General features: G+C 53.0%; 1 protein-coding gene across 1 annotated transcript; it reads left to right on the top strand.

Moving 5' to 3' along the window:
• Positions 1-6,998: 6,998 nt before the first annotated feature.
• ITGB4 (integrin subunit beta 4) lies at positions 6,999-25,402 on the top strand. The gene is made up of 32 exons (XM_026046765.1): positions 6,999-7,080; positions 7,402-7,484; positions 8,049-8,150; positions 8,608-8,812; positions 9,379-9,475; positions 10,009-10,180; positions 10,925-11,188; positions 11,533-11,622; positions 11,783-11,905; positions 12,103-12,270; positions 12,690-12,766; positions 12,893-13,104; positions 13,619-13,722; positions 13,882-13,980; positions 14,894-15,020; positions 15,155-15,274; positions 15,719-15,825; positions 16,442-16,475; positions 16,920-17,108; positions 17,650-17,753; positions 18,381-18,439; positions 19,048-19,071; positions 19,261-19,409; positions 19,488-19,667; positions 19,969-20,117; positions 20,418-20,622; positions 21,418-21,578; positions 22,038-22,218; positions 22,738-22,875; positions 23,445-23,627; positions 23,812-23,943; positions 25,131-25,402. Exons 1-32 carry the CDS (start codon positions 6,999-7,001, stop codon positions 25,400-25,402), a joined length of 4,392 nt encoding a protein of 1,463 aa, XP_025902550.1.
• Positions 25,403-26,438: the final 1,036 nt, after the last annotated feature.

The raw sequence follows: 26,438 nt of genomic DNA, 5'->3' as shown, positions 1-26,438 counted from the left end.
ATCCAGCCAGCCAACACCTGCCCCAACTCTTCTTCAGCACTGAGGGGGGAAAAAAAGTTGTAGCTTCTGGCCAGGCCTTGTGTTGGCAACAGGTCTTTGCAACATGCCCGTGTCCAGAATAACATTTCGTGCTGTTTTCTAACCTGAAAATAACTAAGATACCACTGAGAAAAGGCCTGTGTCTCCCGGGGTGAGAATGGCAGCGGCGCCCGGTGCGACCCTTCGCGGGCAGCCACGTCTCRGCCTGCGGGCCCTGGCGGCCGCTCCTGCCCTCCACAGGCCGTTTCCTTCCTCCCGGCCCGTCCACCCCACGCTCTGTTTCTCGATGTCCCTCTTTGAGTCGCCAGTGTCCAGCAACACGCTAGGATTGCACATGGGAAGGCTTTGCCTTCCCCATAGGAGTCGTCTGTCTGTCTGTCCTCCTGCCCCTTCCTACGATCTGGCACTAAGAAATAGGCAAGTCGTGGGCCTGTCTTGGAGTGAAACAGCAGGAGGGGTCAAGTTATGGCTGTTCTAACGGGCTTGGCCAAGGCCATGTGCACTGATGAAGAAARCACCTTAAAAATTATTCTCCTAATGGCTGGTGGGGTCGCAAACTTCAGGAAGGGGAAGGGTTTCAGCAGCCTGACCGTGGCCGTAGCCTCTGAGCTCTGAAAAGTCCCGAGCTCTGTTTTTGGGCACGCCGCCGTCGCAGGACAGAGAAGAGTCTGAACCATTTGGCTTGGCCTTAAAAAGAGGGAAAGAGCAACCCCTAAAGCACTTGGAAYGAGCTCGGTTGGCAGCTCCCTGGCACATTGGCCCTGAAAGCAGTAATTAAGTGAGCAATAAAACCGACTTTTTTGTACTCCTTGGGCAAAAGTTTCTTGACCACTTTATCACAGCCCCAATTCAGTGATTTTTGAGTGCAAAACCCATCATGGGYGTGCCTGGGAACTCTGCAGCAAAGTTTGCTCATTCTTACTTCCTGTTTGAAGCCCCTGTTTTCAGTTATGCAGAACTGCAGATTTGTGCAGCAAAAGCCGAATGCTTTTCAATTTTTTATTTTTTTTTCCTGTCATCAAACAAGGTATCAAGCTGAGACAACAGGTAGAATAATGAGCTGGCAAAAAGAGATGGGAAGAGGTGCCTTAAATACAACTTAAAGACAAGCGACTTCTTGTCGAAAAAACAAAAGTGAAGACATGTTATGACCCATTCMTCTCTGTTTAGGAACCGTGCCTTAAAATTTGGTGGTGAGGTTGTCTTGGCGTTAGAAATGTGCCTTTCTAATAACATTGCAGTCCTGCAGCAATGCGTTGCCTTTGCCCCGGGAGGTGCTGAGTGGGCCTCATCCCGCCAGGCTCCTTTGTGGGCAACCAAGGGCCRGGAGATGGTGTCTCCTGTGCCCTTCATCCTCCCCACATGAAAATGGAGTGCAGGGTAAGGGGTCAGGGGAATATTATCAGTTCTCATCACTTGGTTTCCATTCCTCCTAGAGCTTCCCTTGTAGCATGAGGGTTTCCAAAAGACACTCTCCTGCCTGGCCCCTTCTCCTTAGCTCTTCGGGGGAAGCAGCAAATCAAGGGCGCTGAAGGARGAGGAGATCTTGGACCTGGGAGAGCTGGGGTCCGTTGCGATGTCTGGGGGCCATGAGCGAGAGGGGAGCAGCAGCAGCTTAAGGTGAGGAGAACCCTGAGGAAAGCAGCAGCCTGGGAGCACCTGAAGGCAGCCAGGAGCTCTGTGTTTAGGAAACCAGCGAACTTATATGTGTTTTGTGGCTTAAAATCCTCAATTTCCAGAATCTGTGTTCAAATACAAGCAAAGGCACCTCTGAATGAGCAAGGACAAGCCTGAAGGTGCCGAATCGAACATCTGGCCCCTAGGATATGCCAGATTTAAACAGTTTGCATGACCTGCCATTGCCCCCTTCCCTTGCGTGTCTCCTGCTGTCTGTGATATTGATTGCCATGAGGCATTCCCTGTGCTTCACTGGCCTTAATCTGTTTATTCATCTTTACTCAAGCTTCACCGTTCTTGCAGGAAAAGCCCCTCTGTTCCTTGCTGCCGTGGGATCAATTCCTTGTCCCCCCTGTCGGAGGGAGGGTACCAGCTGCCCCTGCCGTGCTGCATTCGCAATAATGAGGCTGCATTTGCCCAGCTCCTTTTATTTTTAATCTCAAAAAAGGAAGGGAACCGTCCAAGAAAGGCAGGAAATCCAAGCAGAGCAGCGACTCCGTCGCCTTCCCGGCGCCCCTGGACCCCGCRGCGGGAGCGAGCCCGGACGGCTCCCGCTTGCGCCGCCCGAGCCCCTTCCCTGTGCTCGAGGGGCTCTGCCCTTCRCCCACAGACTGCCGGATACAGCTCGTTTTTGTATAAACCCAGTCCCAAAGTTGACGCTGGGCTGGGGGTTGTTGCTGTCACTGTGTGAGCTGACAAGTGTGGCTCCCACAGCACCRGGATCGCAGCCCCTTCCGTAAATCTCGAGCGTGGCTCTGATCCCGGCCCTTTTCCCGGGGGCAGGCGGGAGGAGCTGGGCGGCCGCTCCTGCCCGTGCAGGTGTGCGGGAGATGCGGGAATGCCAGCCCTGAGTCACGGGCACCCCCTCCTTCCTCCCGCCGGGGATAAAGTTCTTTCTCACCTGGGCAGGGAGCCGCCGGCCGCCTCTCCCCACCTCCTCCCGCCCCGCGCGGGGCAGCGCCGGCCGGCCCGGCACAACCGCACCGGAGCAAAGTCGATATTTGTGCGGCGGGCGCGGGGCTCCCTGCGGACAGATGCCAGCGCGCGGGCTGCCGGCCCTCCCCGCAGGCCCCGCCACTGACATTTAACCGGAAAAGAGAGAAAGGGACAGGAACGAGAGAGGAGGAGAGAAGGAGAGAGAGGAAAAAAGCAAACGAGTCTGGAAATCAGCTAGTGGCAGCGAAGCGGCGGATTCCCTCGTTGCCTTTGGAAGAATTTCTCCGCTGGCCGAGTGGGTGACGGTCATTTGGCTGTGGCAGCAGCTTTGGACACCGAGTCACCCCAGCGCTAATGAGGTTTGTGGAATTAATTGACCCGCGCTCGGCGGCGCGGGGGACTCGGCGGCGGGCACGCAGGCTCTGCCCGCCACGCTCTCGCTTGAGCTGCTGGCGCTTTCCCGAGCCGCTCGGCCGCTCGGGATCAGCAGCGCTGGGGCTCCACAGTTCAGTTTTGCAGTTCTGTTTTGCAGAGTTGTGCAGGACTTTTTTTTCCCCTTTTTTTTCCTTTTTTTCTTTTTCTTTTTTTCTTTTTTTTTTTCAGTTGCTTTGTCTAACCAAATAGTCTGGGGGGCACCATGCCCATAGTGCGCGTGTAGGGCATGCACAACGTGGACTGAGCTTTAGAGGACAACTTGTTGTGGATTAAAAGGCTTCACTTTGCTCCCCTTGTGCTGCCTGCTCCATGGGGGAAAGTTGCTTGTGCCTTTGGAGCTGGCGTGGAGGAAAGTGTTTGATTTTGCTTTTAAAGCAGCCTGGAGCCTTCAGAGCTGCAGGAGGGTCCAGCCCGTTGAAAGCACAAAAGTTGTTTTGCAAAATGGGGCTCTGGGCACAATCTCTGCATAACACAGGAGCTGCTCAGAGCAGAGCAGGAGGGTTGAATCCAGAGAGGAAAGGGCTGAATGCGAACGGGGCTTGGAAAGGCTGTGGTTTTGCTGAACTGCAAATATAGCTCTGTGTTTGCCAGCTAGTGACTCTGAAATGCAGGGTGCAGGAAAGCAGAAGGTGGGGTAGAGGTGAGCGGGCATCTGGCGTGTCCATACAAGGGAGCCAACAGAGGGGAACTGGGTRCAGGAGAGGGGGAGAACCATTGCATGTGGAGGGGAGAAAGGGAAAAAGTGAGTGGTGGGTCAGAGGAAGGGAGGACACGTTGGAAACGGGGCAGGGACAGTGCCGAGGGGACGTCGGTGCAGCGGGAATTCGGCCACCGCGCAGCAGCTCCCAACTTTCCTGATGGCTCTCGGCAGGAGAGCAGGTTCAGCATTTTGTGGGTCTGGAGGGTGGAGGAACGAGGCTGAATCGCTTTAAATGCATTGAGATTGCGGGGGACGGCTGCCCGATGGGGGTGCCAGCCATCCCCTGGCCAGCTGGGACCTCCCCGCGGGTCGGCACTCCATCTCTGAGGCCACACGTCCCTCGTGCACTTCATCCCAGCCAGACGGAGTCGGCACCTGGAGCCCACATCCCACTTCTTGCAGCAAACAGCAAATCACAGCTGTTCGAGTCTCTGCACAGAGAGGAAGGAGGGAAAACAGGAGAAAAGGGGAGGGGAAGCAGAACAAAAGCCAAACTGAACACGGTTTCGTCTTTAAAAAGTACTTTGACTTCTGAGTAAGCGTTCAGTGTTGCTGCAGGGATGCCTCTTGCTAGTTTTTAAGTTCTGCAGCATGTTACCTGTGTGTGCCACAAAGAAGTAGCCCAGGGGAAGAGATTATGGACCCTGCCTTGATCCTTGCACTTGCAGCTCAGCCTGGGCAAGCTGGGCCTGGGGCTTCCCTGGGCAAGCAGCAAGCGCTGTGGTCTTCACGAGCACGTGTGGGCAGATGGCTGCTCTTCTGGCCCCTCCAGGCTGGGCTTTGGCTGGAGATCAGTGTGAAGTGGGTTGTGCTTCGGTGCAGTGCTGTTTCTTCCAGGTCCCTCCCGTTTAGTGGCCTGTTGGYGCATGGTGCACATGGTGTTGGCTCCGTCGCACGTGGTCCTGACGCAGTCCCTGCCCTCCAAACACAGCAGGGAGGTGCAGASCTGCAGGGGGCTGATGCTCCATGGGGGTTTGGATGAGGTGCTTCTGGAGCACCAAAGTGCCCCAAACTTTCTGAAAGCTGGAACTGTTTGGGGAGGGAGAAAGAGCTRTGGAGAACAGTGTGCAGGAGTCCTGGTGAGAAGGCAGGCTAAGAACCACAGAGCAAAGAGCATTGGCAGAGACGTCTGCAGACCACCTGGTCTAGTGCCTCTGCTCCACCAGGGTCGGCTAGAGGGGGTTTGTCCATGATTGTCTGGTTGGGTTTTGAGTATCTTCAAGAGTGGAGACTCCATCCTCTCTGAGACTCCATCCTTCCTATGTTTGACCATGGTCAAACAGTTCCAGAAAGGTGAAGACCTTTCCTCACAGGAGAGATGCTCCAGTGCCTTAGAYGTCTTTGTGGTCCTTCATTGGATGTGTTCCAGTATGTGCATGTCTCTCTCTCACGGGGGAGCCCAGAGCTGGACACTGCAGTCCAGATGTAGCATCACTGGGGCTGAGCAGGGGTTAACCCCAGGATACCATTGGCCATCTTTATGATGAGGACACRTTGCTGGCTCACGTTCAACTTGGTGTCCACCAGCCCAGGCTGAGGAGAGGAGCCAGGAGCCCAGGGCTTTGAGGGACAGGGGGCAGAGGGCTCTGAGGGACAAGGCTGTGCGGGGCCTCAGCACCCTGCCCCAGGCTGCTCCAACACAGGGTTGGGGCTCTGCAGTTGTGCCTGGGGCGAGCTGCAGGTCTGAACATCCCCCCATTCCCAACGCACACTGTGCTCGGGTGCCAGGCCTGTGGTCTGGGGTCCTGTGCTTCCACAAACGTGTATGTCCCCTCTAGCAAACTGCCACCAAGTCGGGTGGCTCTCGCTCCTCATCAGAGCCGGTGCTCCCACATGGGTCCATGTGAGGCTGGAGAAGGAGCGTTTGGCTTCCCRACTTCAGGAGCAGAGGAGATCAGTGCTCCTGCTTGGGGCCTTCCCTCCCACTCTGCGCACCTTCCGTGAAAGGAAGGAGGAGCGAGAGCCGGGGAATTCCGGCGCTGCGGGCGCTGGTGGGGCTGGATGCCACACAAGGCGGCCGTGTCTCTCCCCGCTCCGTGGGCCGGGCCYGGGCGGCCCGGTGAGGCCCGAAGCGGTGCCAGGACCTGAGCCCGCGTGGAGGAGGGTGGCGGGGACGCGGYGGGGAAGCGCTGGAGCACGTGTGCGCTCGGGGAGAACCGAGCTGGCRTCACGCAGCTGGGAGCCGCCCCTGGCCCTCAGCAGCTTTGCTGTCATTGATGTGAAAATCCGAACAAAGCGCTGCCATTTGCCGTGTGTGTGAGTGAAAATTCCCCTTCTAGAGGAAATTCAGAAATATGGCAGTGTGGTGGGTGTTTTTTGTGCAAGGTATCGGTGTTCCCCTCGCCTAGGCAGTGCTCTGTGCATCCCGGAGCGTGCGTGGGAAGTCACCCTGTTAAACAGGCCCGGGTTGATGGCTGGTAGGACAAGGGTTGGAAGCATCAGAGTCAACAGAGTAAGAGCTGTTGGATGATCTGTCTATGTCTTATGTTTTACACCTGTACCTTCCATGAAAGAAATGCTTTAAAATGGTCTTTCCAAGAGGGTTTTGGGGTTTTTTTTKCCTTGAAAAATCCAATTTCCCTCTTGTACCTCACAAACTCAACCCTCTCCAGCCAGACATCCCCAGAGCTCATGTTCTGGTTTTGTCTCTCCTGTTTGCCAGGTCCAAATGCAGAGATCGGGGCAACACTGAGAGCTGGCTGGTGGCTAGATGGGTAGAAGTGATTGCAGAAGAAATAGCTCCCTCCATTTAGGATTTTGCCCCCAGTTGCCTGCAAGGGTCCTGTCACCTTTGTTCAGCAGAGGCGAAGAGCAATGGGCTCACAAACCCCAGGCTCATTCAGCAGCGCAAAGCTCCCCATTAGGCATTTCCCAAAGCCTCTCCCTCTGTTTGTTGTTGGTTTGACCATTCTGGAAATTCTTAGTGCAATAGGAAATAGCCAAAGGGAGGGGTCTGTTTTACTTTTAGGGTGAGATGCAGACAATTGCTTTTTTTTTTTTTTTTTCCTCCTCTGCTTCACTTTAAACTACCAGGAATAGGAAGGTCTGGACCTGATCATTGCTTGTGCTTGGGGACAGTGCCAGGCTCCTCAGGGAGCAGCCTATCCTCCTGTGCCGGTCCTGGTTCCTGCAGGAGACTGGTGGCTCAGCAGCCCGACCATGGCTAAACTAGCCATGATGTTGCTCATGGTTTTGTTTCAGGAGGAAGAGGATGGATGCGCTGCCAAGGGTGTACGCTGGGCTGCTCCTCCTGTCCCTGCTCTGCACCACRGGCCTCTGCCAAAGGAACAAAAGTGAGTGTGGCCCTCATGTCAGTCCATGATCTCTGCTTGCTCCTTCTGGGGATGTATTACCACCCCTCTCCAGTTCTTGGAGATCAAGRTCTTCATACAGATAAGCCCCTGTTAGATCTGCCATGTGCCTTCTCTCTTGTCTTAGCTCCACAGCAGCTGGGACACCTCTTTCACATACCCAGTTGCTGTTTTGTAGCCATCTACCACTGAACATCCAYGCAAAATTCCCATTGACTTCCACAAGAACAGCATCTGATCTTCTTGTACCCTTCCACCACCCACCCATTTCCCCTGTCGCACATGCTTCTGCTTTCCCCCTAGATAACCAATGTGTGTTGTCCCGGGCCAAGAGCTGCACTGAGTGTATCCGCGTGGACAAGGAATGCTCCTTCTGCACAGATGAGGTGAGAACTTACAGGGAAGTGTGGGACTCTGCTTCCAGGCTGACTTCACACCCAGTGAGTGGAGATATCCTGTCACTCCAGCTGAAATCCAGAAGAGGAACTTCAGTGCAGTCAAATGTTGACTCAAACTGTTCTCCACAAGACTGAAAATGTGGATTTCCTTGGCTTAAGCAGCCTATGATGRCAAACAGAGAGGAAGGGGAGTTCAGGGCAAGCTTCCAGAAATGAGGCTTTATCAGAAAAGGTCTGCCTGACAAATCTGGAGCTCCTTGGAGCTCTGGAGCTCCTTTGGTGCTCCAAATCTGGACAGTGTGTGCCAAGCTGTGAGGGAGAGCCTTGCCCAAGAAGATCCAGTGACTCACTAGCATTTCCCTGGTGCCCGAGGGGACATTGCTTATTCTGTACCTGGTTCATCTCCATGGGCCTCCTCCTCTCCTGCTTGCAAAAGCTCACCAGATCCAGCCCTCTGGAAAGAGGAGCCAGCTTTCTGAGCAGTGTTGTGGCCTCTTTTTGTGGAGATTTACTTCTTTCTGCGTTTGTAACATTCTTCCCCTGTTGCTGCAGAGTTTCAAAGAGCCTCGCTGTGATTTCCGGGAGAATTTGCTGCGATACGGCTGCGGGGAGGCCAGTATTGTGTACATGAGGGGCGAGATGAGGACTCTGCAGGTAGGTGCAAGGTAGAGGTTTGTTTTTCCTCTTCTTCTGAAGGGTTCTACTCTTTCCAACATCCTTCTAGTCCTTCATCCTCCTCCAGCCTCTTGTGCAGGGAAAATACCCACTACTTTTTATGTAGGGCCTACTCAACACCAACACCTTCTCTTTGTAGGCTGGGGGAACCTGTTCACAGCCAGGCCCGGTCACTGTATCTGGGGTGTCTTTTCAGATRGAAGAGATGTATGGAAAATGCCAAGGTCTGGAGGAGGTTGGGATGACTCCCTGGGCAGACTTGGGCCTGGGGGAAGCTGGCCTAGGAGCTCCAGCCTGTACATGAAGGAAGGGTGTACATTCACCCCTAGCTTTCCTTTTCCCAAGGATTCCCCTTCTCAATGCCACCCTCTCTTTGTATTTGCACAGGAGATGAAGTTCATCAGTTCATCCTCTTCACAACTCTCTTTCTTCACAGAATATCACTATCAGCAAGTCCTACATGAGGACTGAGGTGGCCCCCCAAAGCATGTTGATGCGGCTGCGAGCTGGAGAGGAGATGAGCTTTGACATGGATGTTTTCCAGCCCCTGGAGAGCCCTGTGGATCTTTACATCCTCATGGACTTCTCCTACTCAATGTCTGATGATCTGGACAATCTCAAAAGCATGGGACAAAAGCTAGGTGAGACCAGGGCTGGGAGAAGAGAGGGTAGCCAGACCCTACACTTATGAAGGGTCTCTCTTGCCTAGGGTTGTGAATTTTTGCCAGCACCAGAGAAAGGGATGCAACCCGCAAAGGGCCAAAAGGTGTCGTTTTAATTATGTGCTATCTTATTGTTGTTTTGTGTAAATCTCTCCCAAGATGGGATGTGGCCTCTGGTCTTGCAGGGCTCATCGTGTGTCTTATCTTCTATTCAGCCTGGTATGGGTGCTGGTGCCCTGCAGAGTTATTCTGAGCAGCAGCTTTGTCGTCTTAATCCTGTAGGGGTGATTTGGGCTATAGGAGAAGCACCAGTCTTGGAGAGGAGCCACCAAAGGCTAGATGATGTAGATTTCTACCTGTCCCTCCTCCCCGCCACACACACACACAAAAAAAAAAGAACCCAAAATCTAAAAAATTGGCTGTTTGGAAGTTGTGTGTAACACCTGATGAGCCAAGAAGGTAGCTGAGAAAGGGAATTCTTCCCTGGAGCATCAATCTTGCAGGTATCTCTTCTTGTTCACATATTTACCGCTCCCTCCTCTCAGCAAAGTTCCTGCAAGCCCTGACCAGCAATTACACCATTGGATTTGGCAAGTTTGTGGACAAAGTCTCATCCCCTCAGACGGACATGAGACCTGAGAAGTGAGTGAGACTGATGGGGCCACAAGGACGGGTTGGGAGCAGAGTGGGGAGGGCAGGTACCTCGGATACATTTTATTTCTGTCTTGGTCTTCTCTGACTGCAGTGCAAGAGCCTCTGTCCAGCTCTTGCTCTCTTGGTTGTAAATCTCTGCTCTCTAGCCTCCTTGCTCTGCAYTCAGGGCTTGCTGTAACAGTGCACATCATTCCTTCATCTCTATCTCTGCCCTTATCCCTTCTACAGCTCCTGTCGCTCCTTACAGGGTCGCTAATTTGTCATCTCAACTTAATGTCTTCCCATGATCAGTCTTTCCAAGAATGATCTTCCACCCTAACATCCAGGGAGTTGGGGTGGATGTTCAACTGGCTTATGTACCCCAAGAGAGGTGGAGCCAACTTTTGCACATGCAGTCCAGTGCTAAGAGCTGCATGTGGACAAGCAGTGCCTTGCTTGGCTTGGCTTGATGCACATTTGATGCGTTCCTTTGCAATGAGACCTGCCCCGTGCAAAAGTCCTGCTCTTCTTTTCTCTTCTAGGCTGCGCGAGCCCTGGAACAATGCTGATTCCCCCTTCTCCTTCAAGAACGTCATCCGCCTGACCAGCAACATTGACTACTTCAGCAAGGAGCTCAGGAAAGAACGCATCTCCGGCAACCTGGATGCCCCTGAAGGAGGCTTCGATGCCATCCTGCAGACAGCTGTTTGCAAGGTAATGGTGGCCACAGAAGGAAGAACTCTGTGTGTGTATGTGAGGAGTGTCTTAGAGATTAAAGCTGCTTGATTCTGGGTAATAAGTGGAACAATGCTAATGTGGTAATGAGAGAAGTAGCACACTGGGCAGCTAATGGCACAGTCAATAAGCCCAGATTTCAGGTTTAGCCACAGTCTGTTCTTGCCTCTCCAGCCTGCTGCTCCTGCTGCTGGTGCTGAGCTGTTTTGCATTCCCATCTCTTCCTAGATCTCCAATCAGATGTGTGTTTGTCTGTCTGGTATTTGATCTAACCAGAAGAATCTAACAGGGATAAGTAACAGGAACCAGTTATTGGGCACTCTGTATGCTCTTGCCTCTGTACTGTCCCGCTTTGTGTTTGCCATGGTGAAATTCCACTCCTTGGAAAACTGCCCACTTGGGCTTGTCCTGTTGGCTGAGGGAGACGTGCAAATGGATGAACACAGCTCCAAACTTGTCCACAAAAGCAAGGACTTGTCTAATCTATACATATGTACCTTGTACTGTCCAGTCAGGTAGACATCATATGCCCTGGATTACAGATGGTGAAAGCAGAACCCTGCTGGCTTGGATTCCCAAGCCTACAAGTAGCTGGTGGAGCTGATAAGGGGGTTTCTTGCTTCTTCTTTCTGCCAAAGACTCTAGTACTGGTCAGCTAGTGAGTGCAAGTTGTGTGTGATGCCTTGGTGATGAAAGGTCCCTTCTGCCTCTCCTTGGCTGCAGGATAATATTGGCTGGAGGAAGGACAGCACTCACCTGCTTGTGTTTTCCACTGAATCTGCCTTCCACTATGAAGCTGATGGCACCAACGTCCTGGCAGGGATTCTGAGGAGGAATGATGAGCAGTGTCACCTGGATCCTGATGGCACCTACAGATATGACACCAAGCAGGACTATCCATCAGTGCCAACCCTGGTGCGCCTGTTGGGACAGCACAACATTATCCCCATCTTTGCTGTCACAAACCATTCCTACAGCTACTATGAGGTGAGGAGAACTTGGTGATAGGGGAGCCACATGGGCTTATCTTCTTTCAGGATCCTTCTTCCTCTGTCTGCAGCTCAGCTATAAGGAAGAAGAGGAGCCCTAGTGGTGGGTCTGGGCCTGCTTTGGTGTCTAATCCTGCTTACCTCAGCCCTTTCCAGGCAGGAGTAGATAAGGAATTTTAAATGGCTGCTCTACTTACTCCAAACTCAAGTACAGAGAACCTCACAACTGGGCAGCCAGGACTCCCCTCGACATTGGTGGACACAGTAGATGCTCACTGCAGTTGCTGCTCAGCTTCTGGACCTGTTCCTGCTGTGGCTTAGTGGGCTCCTCTCTCTTTGCAGAAGCTACACAAGTATTTCCCCATCTCTGAGATCGGGGTGCTCCAGGAGGACTCCTCCAACATTGTGGAGCTGCTTCGCACAGCCTTTGAGGTAACAGTGCTCTTTGGGGCTGCAGTATTGCTCCCAGGGCAGATGGGGGGTAGATCCTCCCACCAGGGAAAGTGGAAGAGGATGCACTGTGTGAGCCCTGGGACAGGCTGTGGTGGTGGTTGCAAGGCTTCTCTGCAGTGATTCCCTTCTGCCCACATAGCGCATCCGCTCCAAGATGGACATCCGGGCTGACTTTGTTCCCAAAGCCTTGAAGACAGAGTTCACCTCCACCATGTATGAAAAGACAGAATCTGGCTCCTTCCACATCACCCGAGGCGAAATCGTAAGTCCCCATGAGAGGTGTGGACAGCGTGCAGAGCTGTGCTGCAGTTTTGCCAGGGCAGGGTGAGCAAGGCACAGTGTGGCCTGTGTCACACAACTCCTTGCCCTCACTTGCCAGTGACGGGTCAGCCGAGCAGAACTACCTCCAGCAGGCGCTTTGGGCAGACCTGGCTCACCTGCGTGTTCCTCCCTTTCCAGGGCAAGTTCAACATGCGCGTGAAGGCGCTTGAGTACGTAGGCAGCCAACACGTCTGCAGCCTTCCTGAGAAAGACAGGCAGGGAGTTATCCATGTGAAACCCACATCCTTGAGCGACAGCCTCAAAGTCCAAGCCTCTGTCATCTGTGACGTGTGTCCCTGTGAAGAGGTATGGGGGGCTACATGCTGCAGAGAACCCTGGTGCTTTTTTTATCTGGGAGCGGGTGTGCTTAGGCCAGCATGTGCTGGTCCGAATCTGCTTCTTACTGGCAGACACGGTCCTCTATTTCAGTGCCAGCAGCTCTGAGCTTTTAAAGCAGGAGGATCTGTGTTGTGGATCTTGCTGCTGTGAATGCACAAGTTGGGGTGGTCAGTGGCACACTCGGGATTCACAGCTGCTGGTCCTCATGCTGCTCTGAGGCCGCAGGAGTGGGAATTGCCTCTGCCTGTGTGGTGGCAGGCAGCTCTGCCTGGTGTCTTCGTGGAGAGGGTCACTCATTAGCAGAACGAGTTGATTTCCCCTGGCTCTGCCTCCCTGACTCCCAACATGGCATGGGACACGCTGAACCCATCTCTTCTCTCTTACAGCAACAAGAGTTTAGCTCACCCAAGTGCAACTTCAATGGAGACTTYGCCTGTGGCCAGTGCATCTGTCACACAGGCTGGTAAGGGCCTTGTCTAGCTCTGTACCCATTCTGTGGTTCCTGGTGTCTCTGGGCACACACACTCGTGCCAAGGACATCCTGCCATGCCCTGCTCCTGCCTCTCTCAGCATCTCTTTCCCCCACCAGGCGAGGGGACGCGTGTGACTGCTCCCCAGCCTCATCCCTCAACAACGAGGCCTGCATCCGCCCCGGCGATGTGGAGCCCTGCTCGGGCCGGGGTGAATGTCTCTGTGGCAAGTGCCAGTGCTACTCTGAAGACCTGAGCCTGCGCTTCGATGGCGAGTTCTGCCAGTACGATGTCCTGCAGTGCCCACGCACCTCCGGCTTCCTCTGCAACGGTGAGAGCCACTGCCTCCAGATTCCCTCCATGTCTCCTCTCTGAGGAGAGGGAACATGGGTCCTGAGAGCGGTCCTCCTTGTGGCAGCTCCCTCTGGGCTGGCATCAAAGCAGCTGAGATGGCTGCTGGAGCAGTGTGATGGTGACAGGTTTGTGGCACCATTAGGTAGATGACAAGTGTCCCTGTTGTGAGATGCTTTGAGGACAGAGCTGCTCCATGCCATGAGCACATTGCTGAAGTTCCTCTCTTGCCCCAGGCACTGGCAGGTCACAGTGTCCCTTAGTGCAGAGTGGCATGGACCAGCACTGTCCCACTGCACAGTTGGCAATGGGCTGTGGGGACTCCGTGCTGGGAGAAATAGGATACAGGGAGAAAAGCACTGGAATCTGCCTGAGTCTTGGTTCAGCACAGCCCTTTGCAGCCCCCTGAACCTGAGGGAGTTGAGATGGCCCGTGGACAGGGCTGGGCAGCAGTGCGGGCAGGGAGCCCCTTGGTGATGTCTTCTGTGTTGCAGACCGTGGCCGATGCTCCAAGGGCGCGTGTGTGTGCGAGAGCGGCTGGGAGGGCCCGGGCTGCGAATGTCCCACCAGCAACGACACCTGCATTGACAGCAGAGGGGTAAGTCCCGTCCCCAAGGCCAACCTTACCTGGGGAGGAAGAGCACCCCAGGAGAGACAGTAGCAAAGTGCTTTGGGGTCTGAGATTCAGGGCTTGTCCACAGTGCCCTTGGTGTCTGTGATTKCTCTTGGATGCTGACTGACCCCTTTTATCCCACAGGGCCTTTGCAATAACCACGGGAGGTGCGAATGTGGCAGGTGCATCTGTGACATAGTTTCTCTGTACACCAGCTCCACGTGTGAAATCAGCTACTCCCTGGTAAGGGTCAGCCCCAGGGTCCCTCTGGTTTTGTCCCTCCTCTGCCACATGTGGCCAGGAAGGGCCCCACGCTGCAGCTCTGGGCTTGCTCTGCCCTCCAGTTCACCAGCAGTGCTAAAGCCWTGTGATTGTGCAAGGTAAATTTGAGTTACCTGCAATCTGTGGAGGGACTGYGTCTAGCATTCAGAACCAAGGTTTAGGCTGTGGGTCATGGCTTCTCTTTCTAATTTTCCATGAAACTGGGAAAAAATCTTTTGTGGCCCATTGACAAACAGGTTAACCTCATGATGGGGTACAGCATTTTTGAAAAGCCACCGAAAACCCTTGTAGAAAATCTATCACCCCCCAATACAGCATGTCAGCRTAAGAGATTTTGGAGGGATTGTGAGGGTTCATGCTCTCCCATTCAAATGCCTTGAGCTGTTGGGTCCATACTGCATGGGCTCGTGCATGGACTTCCTCACGCACGCTGTTTGGATTTCGGAGGTGTGCGAGTCAGACGACAAAATTCAGACATGAATCTGGTTTCCAGTTGCACCCCTGGCTTCATCCTCCCTTCCGCAGGGCTGTGTGGGAGGGAAGTGGTGAGGCAGGAGATCTGCACTGTCCTCTGCAGGGCCCCCTCCTGCCCTCACGCCCAGGCGGCAGGTCCAGACCTGCTCCTCCTCAGACCCTTCGCTCACCTCTTCCAATAAACAGGAAAAGTCTCACCGGGCTGCAARGGACGAAGCTGTGACCGCTTGTCCCAGGGTTGCCAATGCCGTGTCTGTGTTAGCCGCTTGCTTGCTCTTCATCCCTTCTCTCCTTGCCCGGTCACAAGGATGAGGATGCGGGTTTGTTGCTGTTTGGAGATGTTCCTCCTGGATGCCCCTCAGTCTGTATCCTAACGGTCCCACCTTGGGTTTCCCTGCAGGGTTTCCAGGCTGTGTGTGAGAACATCCGGGACTGCGTTCAGTGCCAGGCCTGGGGAACGGGGAAGATGAAAGGGAACTGCAGCAGCTGCCACCTCCAGGTTCACATGGTGGAAGAGCTGAAGAAAGGTACCAGGAGATGCAGAGCTGTGTGTCGTTGCATGTGATGTCTCGTGTGTGTGTGTGTACCTGTTCCTCACATTTAGTGCTGGGTTCCTGCTCAAGATCCCCCGGCAGCCTATTCCTTATCTTTCCATTTGCAGAAGAAGCCAACGAGCACTGCTCATTCCAGGACGAGGAGGACGACTGCACATACCACTACACGCTGGAGGGAGATCCGAGTGTCCTCCCTAATGCCACCGTCCAGGTGCAGAAGAAAAAAGGTGAGCAGGGGCCCAGCAGGAGGGAGGTGCAGTGTGGAGCTGGGGTTAGCTGTGATGTGCACACACAGCACCTCTTCTCCGTGCTCTGCCATGTGCCGGGTCACACTTGGATCTCACATGAATGCCACAAGGTGGATCAGGACCTTTTGAGATCAGTGCCCTTTCACTGCCAGAATCAGTGGGGAAAGACACAAGGAGCAGAGTAGCCCCTTGGGATGAACAAATRTGAGCAGAGAGGTGGGAGGAGACCACTCCATGGGCAGCATTTTCCTGTGTGAGCACAAGAGAGAAATTCCTAGGCTGAACTTGGTTGTTCCATCCCTAAAAGAGCTATATGATCCGGCTTCTCCCATCTGTCCAGGCCTCCCCTCTTCCCTCCTTTTGCACCCTACACATGCAGCCCAGGGTTTTTTGATGCCCCTAAATCATGGCTGTTGGTTGCAGAGTGCCCTCCGGGAAGCTTTCTGTGGCTCATCCCGCTGCTTATTTTCCTGATCCTGCTCCTGGGCTTGCTGCTGTTGCTCTGCTGGAAGTTCTGCGCCTGCTGCAAGGTGAGTTCCTTGGCCTGGCTGTTTCCCTGCACCACAGAGAGGGGCAAGGCTGGTCTGAGAGGGAGCCCGCACTGCAATTAAGCTTTTGGTCTTGAAAAGTTGACCTTCAAGTCTTTCTCCTACTGAATAGCTTGGAGAATATGGAATGGAATGGAATGGAATGGAATGGAATGGAATGGAATGGAATGGAATGGAATGGAATGGAATAGGTTCTGTTTTTATTCCCTAACCAGTTATTGCAGCTGGTGCAGACAAATGGAAAACATACTATGTTGGTAGGGAATAGGAGAACCCATTGGAAATTGGTGGGAATTCTGCCAGAGGCTTCAGGAGGAACCAGATAAAGGCCAGTACATGACAAATTTCCATATTTCACCCAGCCTCCAACATGGCCAGATTATTGGTAGCTGAGTCTCACCAACATTCAACAACTCTCCCGCAGTTTTTAGGAATTGCAACCTGATTTCCCCCGCTAAAGGGACATCTGGTTAAAATCTGCTTCCAGAGCTCCGCTGATGTCTGCTCCCATGCTGAGGTTGTGAATGTCCCTGGTTGGAGACGTGTTTTTTTTGGTCCGTGGCCACTGAATGACTGTGTTTGCTCGTTTGTTTCCTAGGCTTGCCTGGCGCTGCTTCCCTGCTGTGCACGAGGTACCGTCCCGTTGAACTGGGGGGAAAGGGACACGAGAGGTTCCCTGCCCTCCTGACCAGGACATACTGAAATGACCCTTTCTCTTTCTTGTTGGTCACAGTAATTTCCCACATTTTGGGGAGACTAATCAAGGGAAAGTCCCTGGCAGAATCCAAGGAATCTTTTAAATTCCTACCTTGACCTGCACATGTCCTTAGGGAATCTTGCCCTAGAGCTCTCCTACCCTGTGTCTTCATTACTGTCCACCTGGGGTAATCGTCCCTCCCTGTTTGTGAGCACCCCATGCCCTTTCCACTGGCTGGTCAACTCTGCCCCACTCCCAACACCCTTAGCTTTGTGGAAGCATGAAAGATTCTGCAGGACAACGTTGTGGGTGTTGGGAAGTTGAGCGGCTCCAGTTGCCCCAGTCAGACTGTTCTCTGACCCTGTGCACTGCTCTGCAGGCCGCACTGTTGGCTTCAAAGAGGACCATTACATGCTTCGCCAGAGCCTCATGTCCTCCGACCACCTGGACACCCCCATGGTGCGCAGCGGGTCCCTCAAGGGCCGAGACACAGTCCGCTGGAAGATCAACAACAATGTCCACAAGCAGGGCTTCACCCCCATCGCTGCCACCAACCCCAAGGAGCTCAGTAAGTGTCTTATGTGAGAAACAGGGCCTGGGTGGGGTGCTGCATAAGGGACAGGAATCCTTTGTTGTTGCCTCCTGCCTTCACCATCACCTCCAAGCCCATTGCAAGGTGGCTTGCTCCATTACCTGCTTCCATCCCAGGATGCTGTTGAAGAGCAYGTTCATGTGTCCAGGCCTGTTGCAGAAACCGTGTGTAGCTTTGGAGAGCTCCTGACAGCCTGGCCTCGTGGCGGGTATTTCCTAGACTCTGTGTCAGGTCTCCTTAGCTCAGATGATCCAACCTAGATAGCACCTACTCATCAGTCCAGGGCAATCACTGGACACAGAATCCTTCATAGGCTCCTGGGAGCATCTTGCACAGAGCTTCCTGGTAAGCACTCAGGTCACAGAGGGTTTTCTCTGCTGGTGCTACATGGGGTTTGGGTGCTAGGGATAAAGAATCTGGACACCCATCATCATGATGTCTCCATGCTTCTGRCTTTGGTTAGGTCATTTCTCTCACCAAGAGCGAAGGAGTCTGACCACAGAATTTCTTTTCTCAGTTCCCTATGGGCTGTCCCTGAGGCTGACCCGGCTCTTCACACAGAACCTTCTGAAGCCAGAGAGCCGGGAGTGTGAGCARCTGCGTAAGGAAGTGGAGGACAACGTAAGGACCTGAGCACGTGGCAGGGTTTGCTCCTGTGGGGAGGGATGGGAATGGGTTACAGCCATGCTGAGGAGTCTTTGCCTGGGTCTGGGGAAAGTGGAACTCTTCCACCCTGGAAATTTAAAAAGCTCTTGCAATGAAGACTCATTTCTTTCTAATGCTGAGTCAAAGCAGAATTTTCCCATGATAGGCACAAATCTTACAATCACAGCTCTAAGAATTATCAAAGCACCATGTTGCTGAAAAGGTTTGCAATGAACCACAGCTTAGGAGTCCATGCTCTGGAGCTCCTGTTTGGCTCCAGTTCCCAGTGTGGCCACTTGCCACATCCTAGGGAGATGGCAATAGGGATGGAGATCCTGGAGCATCCCACCGCTGCTGCTCAGCCTGTGTTAGCATTCCCAGACCGTAGTCCTCAAGCATCCTGGGTTTAGAGGCTGCCAGCTCCATCGCAGGGACTGCTGCAGGAGAGGGGAAGTGATGCAGTCCCCTCTGCTTGGTGTAGAAGGGGAAGGGGACTGGGGAGAGCCCCAGTTTKGTGGCCACTGTGACCGTGTGCTTCTGGGGTGGGGGCTAGCTGCTAGGGCGGGCGCTTACTGCTATATAAGTCCCTCTGGTTCCTTGCAGCTGCATGACATCTACAAGCACATTCCTGGCTGCCACAGAGTCCAGCAGACCAAATTCAGGTGAGTAACTGTGGAGGAGACCCCAGGGACTCTATTGATGATGAGGGAGGGCAGGGGAGGGCTGGGATTTGGATGTGATGCTGGAAGGTAGTGGGATCTGAGAGTCATTCCTCAGCACAAACATCAGCCTAGTAYAGTGCTGAAGTTCCTTTGCCTGCGCAGGGATCTGCAGAGCAGAACTAGCTCCCCTTTGCTCTCCTCTCACTATGTATTCAAGACTCCCTCAGGCAGCCACAGATCCTCAAAATTCCCCCTGTTGCCAAAGGTTTCAGCCCTGTGCAGAATTGGGAGTGCTTGGTGCAGGCTGGAGGAGCCTGGAGATGTCAGCACTCTGCAGGGAGTGTTATCTACTCCTCATGGCTCTGAGCGGATGTGATCTCCCCTCCAGGCATGCTTCTTATTTCATTGGGAAAGCCAGGACTGAAGGGAGCAGCCAGACATGTGGGAACATGCGATGGGGCCACGGGCCCTGCAGGACAGGTTGGCTCCAGGCCCAGGGAGGAGCCTGCGGAGCAGCTGCCGTGGCTCCGACCTGTGGACGGCTGTGATTTGTGCACAGTTTTATCTCCTCAAATGTTTTAGTCACTCCGGTTTGTTTTCCTCCCCAGGGTACAGCCCAATTCTGGAAAACGGTAAGTGGATCTTGCAGACCCCTCTCTCGCCAATTCTCCGCATTCAGAGGGGTGTCTTCACCACAGACATGCAGGGTGGTTGAATGTCCTGCTCCCTCGCAAGCCCCTTGAGCTGCTGCACAGCAGCAATGTGAGGTAAACAAACCTGGCCTCTGTATTTAGCCCATTTCTTCTTTGCACTGGTCACAGGCAGGACCACACAATCGTGGACACTGTGCTCACTGCCCCTCGGTCAGCAAAGGCAGAGATCATCAAAGTGACAGAAAAGCATGTTTCCCACGAGGCTTTCAATGACCTGAAGGTGTCACCGGGTTATTACACCGTCACCTCGGATCAAGGTAGGGAGCAGGCCCCATGCTGCCTCCTGGCAGGGCAGGGAGCATCTGCCRCCTCTCATCATCACTCTTGACCCACAGATGCTCATGGGATGGTGGAGTTCCAGGAGGCTGTGGAGCTGGTTGATGTCCGTGTCCCGCTCTTCATCAGGGAGGATGATGACGATGAGAAGCAGCTGCAGGTGGAGGCTATTGATGTCCCCACTGGCATCGCAGAGATTGGCCGCAGGCTCGTCAACATCACCATCATCAAAGAACAAGGTGAAGGGCTGCAACTATGACCAAGGGCATTTGTTTGACTGGTGTCCAAACGGACTCACATGCCTTCCAAGCAATGCACAGTCTATGTGCTTGAACACCTCCGGATCATCCCCTCTGATTATTCTGAGCAGGGAGCAAGGGTAGGACTGGCAAAGTGATCAGCCCCTACCGCAACCTTTTACACAAAATTTGCACCACAAAAAGGGTGGTGTGAACACTGTTCAGAGGGACATCTTTTTGTTTCTAATGTATTTGTTCCAAGTATTTACTTCACATGTTTCTTCTCTTTTGCCCTTTGCAGTYGGCAGCCTCATCACCTTCCTGCAGCCAACCTATACTCACAGTCGCTTTGACAAAGTGGCAAAGATCCCTGTTGTTCGGGAGATCATAGATGATGGGAAATCCCAAGTCACATACAGGACCAGAGATCTCACTGCCAAGGGTGGCAGGGTAAGGAGTGCAGAGGGCTGGGAGGGAGGAGACCCAAGCTCTGTAGAAAAACAGTGTATGAGGCTCAGAAAGGGGACGAGGGTGAGAGCGGACATCAAAGGTTGTCTTGTACAAGGGCAGAAGTTCTCCAGCTCCACCTCCTGCTCTCACTCACTGGGCCTCAGTCTTCCCACCACACTGGGAGGTGAGGAGGATGTTCACTGGCAAATGAGAGGAAGGTCATGGGAAACTACCTTATGGATGCTGTGGACTCCACCTTATGGATGCTGTGTAATCACCCTCCTGTTCTTTCTGCAACAGGACTATGTCTTCACRGAGGGTGACCTGGTCTTTCAGCCCGGAGAGACCCGTAAGGAGGTGCAGGTCCCGTTGCTGGAGCTGACCGAGATAGACACCCTCTTGCACAACCGCCAGCTCAAGCAGTTTGCCATTGACCTCCTCCACCCGAAGAACGGTGCCAAGATTGGGCAGTACTCCCAGGCCACAGTGACCATCGCTGACCCAGGTAGGGACTGGCAGTGCAGCCAGAAAAATCCATGCCTGTGAGGCCAGGCTGCTGAGCAGAGCTCCAGCCCTTCTTATCTGCGAAACAGGGATTAGGATGTTCATTCAGTAGATGAATCATCACTGATGGATCTGGGCTTCCCTCTAGAGGCAGCAACGTGTATAGACGGTGGGTGGGAAGACAAAGGATAAACTATTGCAAACAGATTGGATTCTTTGATCCTTTACTTTGGAGGCCTGAATTAAAAGGCACAAAGTTGGAGGAGACCCAGACATTGCTGGGGGATGTATGCAGAAGCTCCTGTGGCTGGACAGGCAGCCAGACTACAGGATGTGCAAGAAGTACCCGTGGAGCTGCAAGAGTTGTCATCAAGTCGGATGATAATGTGAAAGTATTTACCACTGTGCTGGCCATGAATAGCGAGGGGAAAAGAAAGGAAGTCACTTGTCACTGAAGCAATCAGAAGGGCTTCCTGGGCTGCACCCTGGGGGGAAAGAGGATCCTTGGTAGCTCTTGGACAGACTTGATGAGTTTCTGGAAGAAGCAACGGGGTGACCCGGGAAGGCTCCTGCCCGTGTTGTCCTCTTCTCACAGCTGCCCAGTGCAACCAGTCAATATATTTGGAGGAGGTCATCTTCATGTGCCKCAGTTTTTCTTCACTATGAGGGAGCTCTGCTTCCCAGAAAGGCTTTGAGTTTCAAACAGTGACAATCAGGCAATACTGAGGAAAACACATCTTTTCTTGTGTGTGTGGGAGCAGTGCTGACCCATGTCCTTTACTCGTTGTATCTGCAGAGGTGGTAGATGGTGTCTCCTCACTGGTTGGCCTAAGCCAAGTCCCCCAGACTCCCAAAGGCCGYCTGAGTGCCCCACTCAACCCCAGTGCCCAGGCTCTCAGCTCCAGGAAAATCCGCTTCAGCTGGTTTCCTCCTCCAGGAAAACCTCAGGGATACAAGGTAAGGGGTGAACAGAGCCCAGAGGAGAGAGGTACCCTTTCCTGTGGGTGTTTCATATCACACACACWGTTGCTCATGCTGAAGAGGCAGGGAGAGGAGGTCCAAAGTGAGAGCAACAAGTTCATCAGCCCTAGTCACCATCCCTGCCCAATGACCATTTGATGGATATGTGATTTGCAGGCAAAGTTTCTCGAAGGTYCATCCCCATTTCCATTACTTACAATAGGCAAAGCTCTAGAGGAGGCATCAGAGGCATCATTTTGACGGGGAGAGGGGTGCAGAAACGGACAGTGAAAGCTGGAGGTAGCCTGCAATGCTCTGTGTCCTAGTCCCCCGTTCCTGAGGGTCCACACAGCACCTGGGCTTCCCCAGAGCACATCCGAAAAAAAAAAAGATGGGGAATTCTTTGCRAGTGCAGTAGGGATCTGAAGGAATCATGATTTTCCCTTGTCTCATCAGGTGAAATACTGGATCCAAGGGGATCCTGAGTCGGAAGCTAGGCTCCTCGATGTCAAACCACCATCGGCAGAGCTGAGTAACCTCTACCCCTTCTGTGATTATGAGATGCAAGTCTGTGCCTACAACGCCATGGGCGAAGGGCTCTACTCGGATGTCATCCACTGCCGCACGCTGGAGGACGGTGAGTTGCTCTGCACCTTGTTTCCTCCCTCTGCAAAACTGAGCTAGTGACCCATGCACAGCTTTGGGTACAGGGCTCCAGCCCTGAGCTACGGACAGCCTTGGGACCAGGCACCGACCGGCTCCTGCTGTGATGCTCCCTGTAATCCTGGGAGGTCCAGGCACCTGAGTGCTTTGGCGATGGGCTTCAGGATTAACAACCTGCTTTTCCACAAAGTCAGTGGAAAGTATGAATTGGTGGACAGCARTGTGGCTGCCCCTACAGCACAAAGTGCATGGGTATTAGTTGGGCTGCACTTTGGCTCAAAGCAGTCACTTTATGCTTTAGAGGAGCTGTGCCCTGCACCTTCCAGGGGCTTGGGCTGCTGAGCTCTACCCATGACCAAGCCTTAAGCTTCATAAGCCTCTGGAAGCTGAGATAATGGACACCTGCTCTGGTTAGCTATGTCTCTTCCCCTTTCTCTATCGCTGTCCATCCCTCTCCCAGGCTTCTTGTAACGCTCTGCTCTTGCCTTGCTAGTTCCCAGTGAGCCTGGCCGCTTGGCCTTCAACGTTGTGTCCTCCACCGTGACGCAGCTGAGCTGGGCTGAGCCTGCAGAAACCAATGGGGAGATCACAGCTTATGAAGTCAGCTATGGACTCGTTAACGAAGACAACAGTAAGAACTCATTTACTGAGTGGGTCAGTTGGGGCAGCTCAGCCAGCCTGAGTGGCTGGAGTGCATTTTCTGAGGGTTGTGCTGGTCCTATTTTGTAGCAGAACCAGAATGACTCCAAGGACATTTCTTGCAAGAATCAGAGTTTGGAGAAGACAGAGAGTGCAAAGAGAGTAAAGAAAATTATCACTGAGGATTTATTCTTATAAAGCCTTGAGCACTTAATTCCCACTCATTTCTGTACCATTTTGTGCCATATCTCACCCTAAAAATTTAGTCTATAAGTCTAGACCTAGGGTCRCAGTGTCTATAAAATGCTATTTAGTGGCAGCAACTAACACATGAGCAAYAGAAAATCAGTTGTAGACTGACTTCAGCTTTCAGTTTGGGAATTTCTCCCAAGACAATGTTATACCTGCCATGAGCAACCTCAATAGTGCTCTGCACTTTGTCCCATGGGCAGGTTGTGCCCTGATACCCAGCCCCAGTGAGTCTTTTCATTCAGAGATGGGTGCTGTGGGGTACTCTCTGTCTTGGGACCTTGTGAGGAATATATGTGTCCATATTTGCAGTACCCATTGGGCCGATGAAGAAGGTGCTGGTTGAAGATCCAAAGAAGCGCATGGTGCTGATAGAAAACCTGCGGGAGTCCCAGCCATATCGCTACATGGTGAAGGCAAGAAACGGTGCTGGCTGGGGGCCTGAGAGAGAAGCCACCATTAACCTTGCTACACAACCCAAGCGCCCGATGTCCAGTGAGTTACTACCCTTCAAAGCAGGGAGCAGTGGGGGAAAAGATCATTACCCCAGCTGCTTTTCCATGCCCTCACCTCCCCCTGTGCCTGTCACACTGGTGAGCCCTGAGGACCAGCCTCAGTGTGGCAGAGCCCTACATGGTTCAAGCTGAATACCTAATCACATCTTCTCCTTCCCCTGCAGTCCCCATCATCCCTGATGTCCCCATCATTGATGCTGAGGGAGGTGAGGACTATGACAGCTACCTGATGTACAGTACAGATGTGCTTCGGTCTGCRGCCAGCAGCAAGCATCCCAGTGTCTCCGATGACTCAGGTATATTGCTCCAGGTCTTGTAAAAAGTCTTTTTTAACACGCATTTTCCTTAACAGCCTTCAGAGCTTTATTGTTCCTTTCCTTCCACTGGAGATGAAGACTCAAGGCACGGAGCTATTGGAAACCAGTTCTTCCAAACCACAGTAGTTCCATCCATGGGAACACTTGACTGGTTGCAGTGCAAATAAGACCAGTGTCTCCTTGTCTTAGCTGCGAGATAAAGAAATCTCAGCATGAGTGAGAGAGAAGCTTTTCGTAGCCTTCCCTGTTCACCCTTTCCCTGTTTGAATGTGCCATGAAAGATGCAACCAGCAAGCAAAAGCTGGTAAAACCCCTGAGTGCCATGGGATGTTTAGTGGCTCTGCCAGCCAACAGGAGGTAACTTGCAGACTCACAGAACATTTGAAATTGGAAGGAACCTTTAAAGTTGACTTAGTCCAACCTATCTGCCCAAGCATAGTCACCTATAATCCAGACCCTGTTCACACTCACCAAGTGATGAGGAGGCTTCGGCCATGAATCGGATGTAGGTGGACCCCTGCAGCTCCTGATCTTCTCCTCCACCCCTTCTCTCTTGGAAAAGGCCTAGTTCCCTAGTCCTACAGTATTGGGACAACAAGGACTTCAAATGAGTATGAAAAGGGGAAGATGGGCTATAATTGGAATTATGGGCTTGCAAGGAGCATATAGAGTGTCTAAATTGGGTGAAGGGTGGTAGTTGGGGATGTTCTCTAGGGACCAGAATCCAGGAGTGAGTCCCTGGCTCTTGGAGAGAGTAAAGACAATGGGAACACCAAGAATCTGAGACAACTGTTCTGCGTGCACGTTGTGGAGTGAGAAACCTCTCCTGAGAAGAGGAGGACAATTGTAGCAGACTCTTCATGACAGGGACAGGCGTGCGGTGGGACTTCAATGTTTGCCTTTGCTTGTGATGGACATGGGTTGGAACACAGCCCATGGGGTTAGAGAACCCCATGAGTCTCATGTTCCCTCTATCCTCCACTTGCCAGTGACGTGGTGTTTGCACTGCCTTTACTCATCAGCCAGTGCTTGGCAAGACAGGCCGTAAACATGTGTCATTTCTGCTGGCCCCTTCCCCTCCCCAGCAAGGAACATGAAAGTGGTGGGGTTGCCCACTCTGTCCCCTGGAGATTGTGCCAACAGCACTGCTTACATTGTTCCAAAAGGCTCCCGGTGGAAATATGTGCAGTTGTTGGGAGAAGACCTGGATCTCCGTCGCATCACCTGGAGGCTCCCACCTGAAACCATTCCCCGTCTCTCCGGCAGCAGCCACCTCTCCTCGGACACCGAGGGTCTCCTCCGTGAGGAGGACAGTGATGGGGCTACTGGCAGCCTGATGAGGAGTGGGACCCCTGGGCCCCAAGCAGGTGAAGGACAGCATCCTCCTCCACTGAGTGTCCTGTCTCGTCCTGCCCTGAGCCAAGGGGGATGCAACTGATTCTGCCCCATAATGTGTCTCCTTCCTCCCCTTGTGTGCCCATCCTCGTGTTGGCGTGACGCACTGTTCATGTGCTGTAGAGTCTGCTTCAAAGCCTTCCTGTGGTCTGTCTGCTCATGAGAGTGTCAAGGTAACCCTCATCTCGGCATGGACTTGGGAGCCTGCTAGCAAGTTGCTTCTGCACGAAGCTGGACCTTCGAGGCAGGAACAAAATCAAATGATACCTGCTAAGTACCACCTCCAAGGCGCAGCTCCTCACCTTAACTAAGTCCTCTGATCCTCCAGGACAGATCTGCTGGACTGTTAAACAGAAATCACTCTCACATGGGTAGTTGATCTCTTGTGACCTGCTGGGAGGGGACAGGAATTTGTCAAGAACAAGAAGAGCGGAGCAGAGTTTGCTTTTCAGATCCAACTGAGACGGGATCCAGAGTGAGATCTGGAGAAGCTGTCTCCATAAAGAGTTGTTTTTCTTCTTCCACCTTCTTTTTTAACCTGAAAGTTTAAATCTGTGCTAACATCAAAGGGGATGTGTGAGAGCATATGATGAGAAGCCCAAGGCAGTGCCCCAGTGAGGCCGAGGTCTGGAGTTACCTTGGGCACTGTGGGTGTCTCTTGTGTTGGGTGTAGGGTGATGTCTCTGTTTATCTGTTTGTTTCCCCCTCACCACTGGGTTATTGTCACTTGTTTTAGATGTAGCATTCCCAAATGATATTCCAGAGCAGCTGGAGCAGGGAGGAAGCCAAGAGAGAGTGCCCTTTGAGGCTTTCTGCTTCCTCCATGGGGAAACTGGCTGGAGCAGAAGCCGAGGCCACTGTCATCTTGCTCACTTTGTGCTCTCTTTCACAGAGCACTTGCTGAATGGCCGGATGGATTTCTCCTTCCCTGGCAGTGGGGGCACACTGACCAGGACAACAAACACAAACTACCACCAGGCAAGCTCACACATGCAGCAGGAACACAGGGTTATAGGAAGCTCCTCGCTGACTAGAGACTATTCTACAATGCTGATGGGACATGGTGAGTACTGAGATGA

The sequence above is a fragment of the Nothoprocta perdicaria genome, unplaced genomic scaffold (assembly GCF_003342845.1).
Source record: "Nothoprocta perdicaria isolate Ctin4 unplaced genomic scaffold, notPer1 scaffold_46, whole genome shotgun sequence".
Lineage (NCBI taxonomy): Eukaryota > Metazoa > Chordata > Aves > Tinamiformes > Tinamidae > Nothoprocta > Nothoprocta perdicaria.
This window is presented reverse-complemented; position numbering and strand designations above follow the sequence as displayed.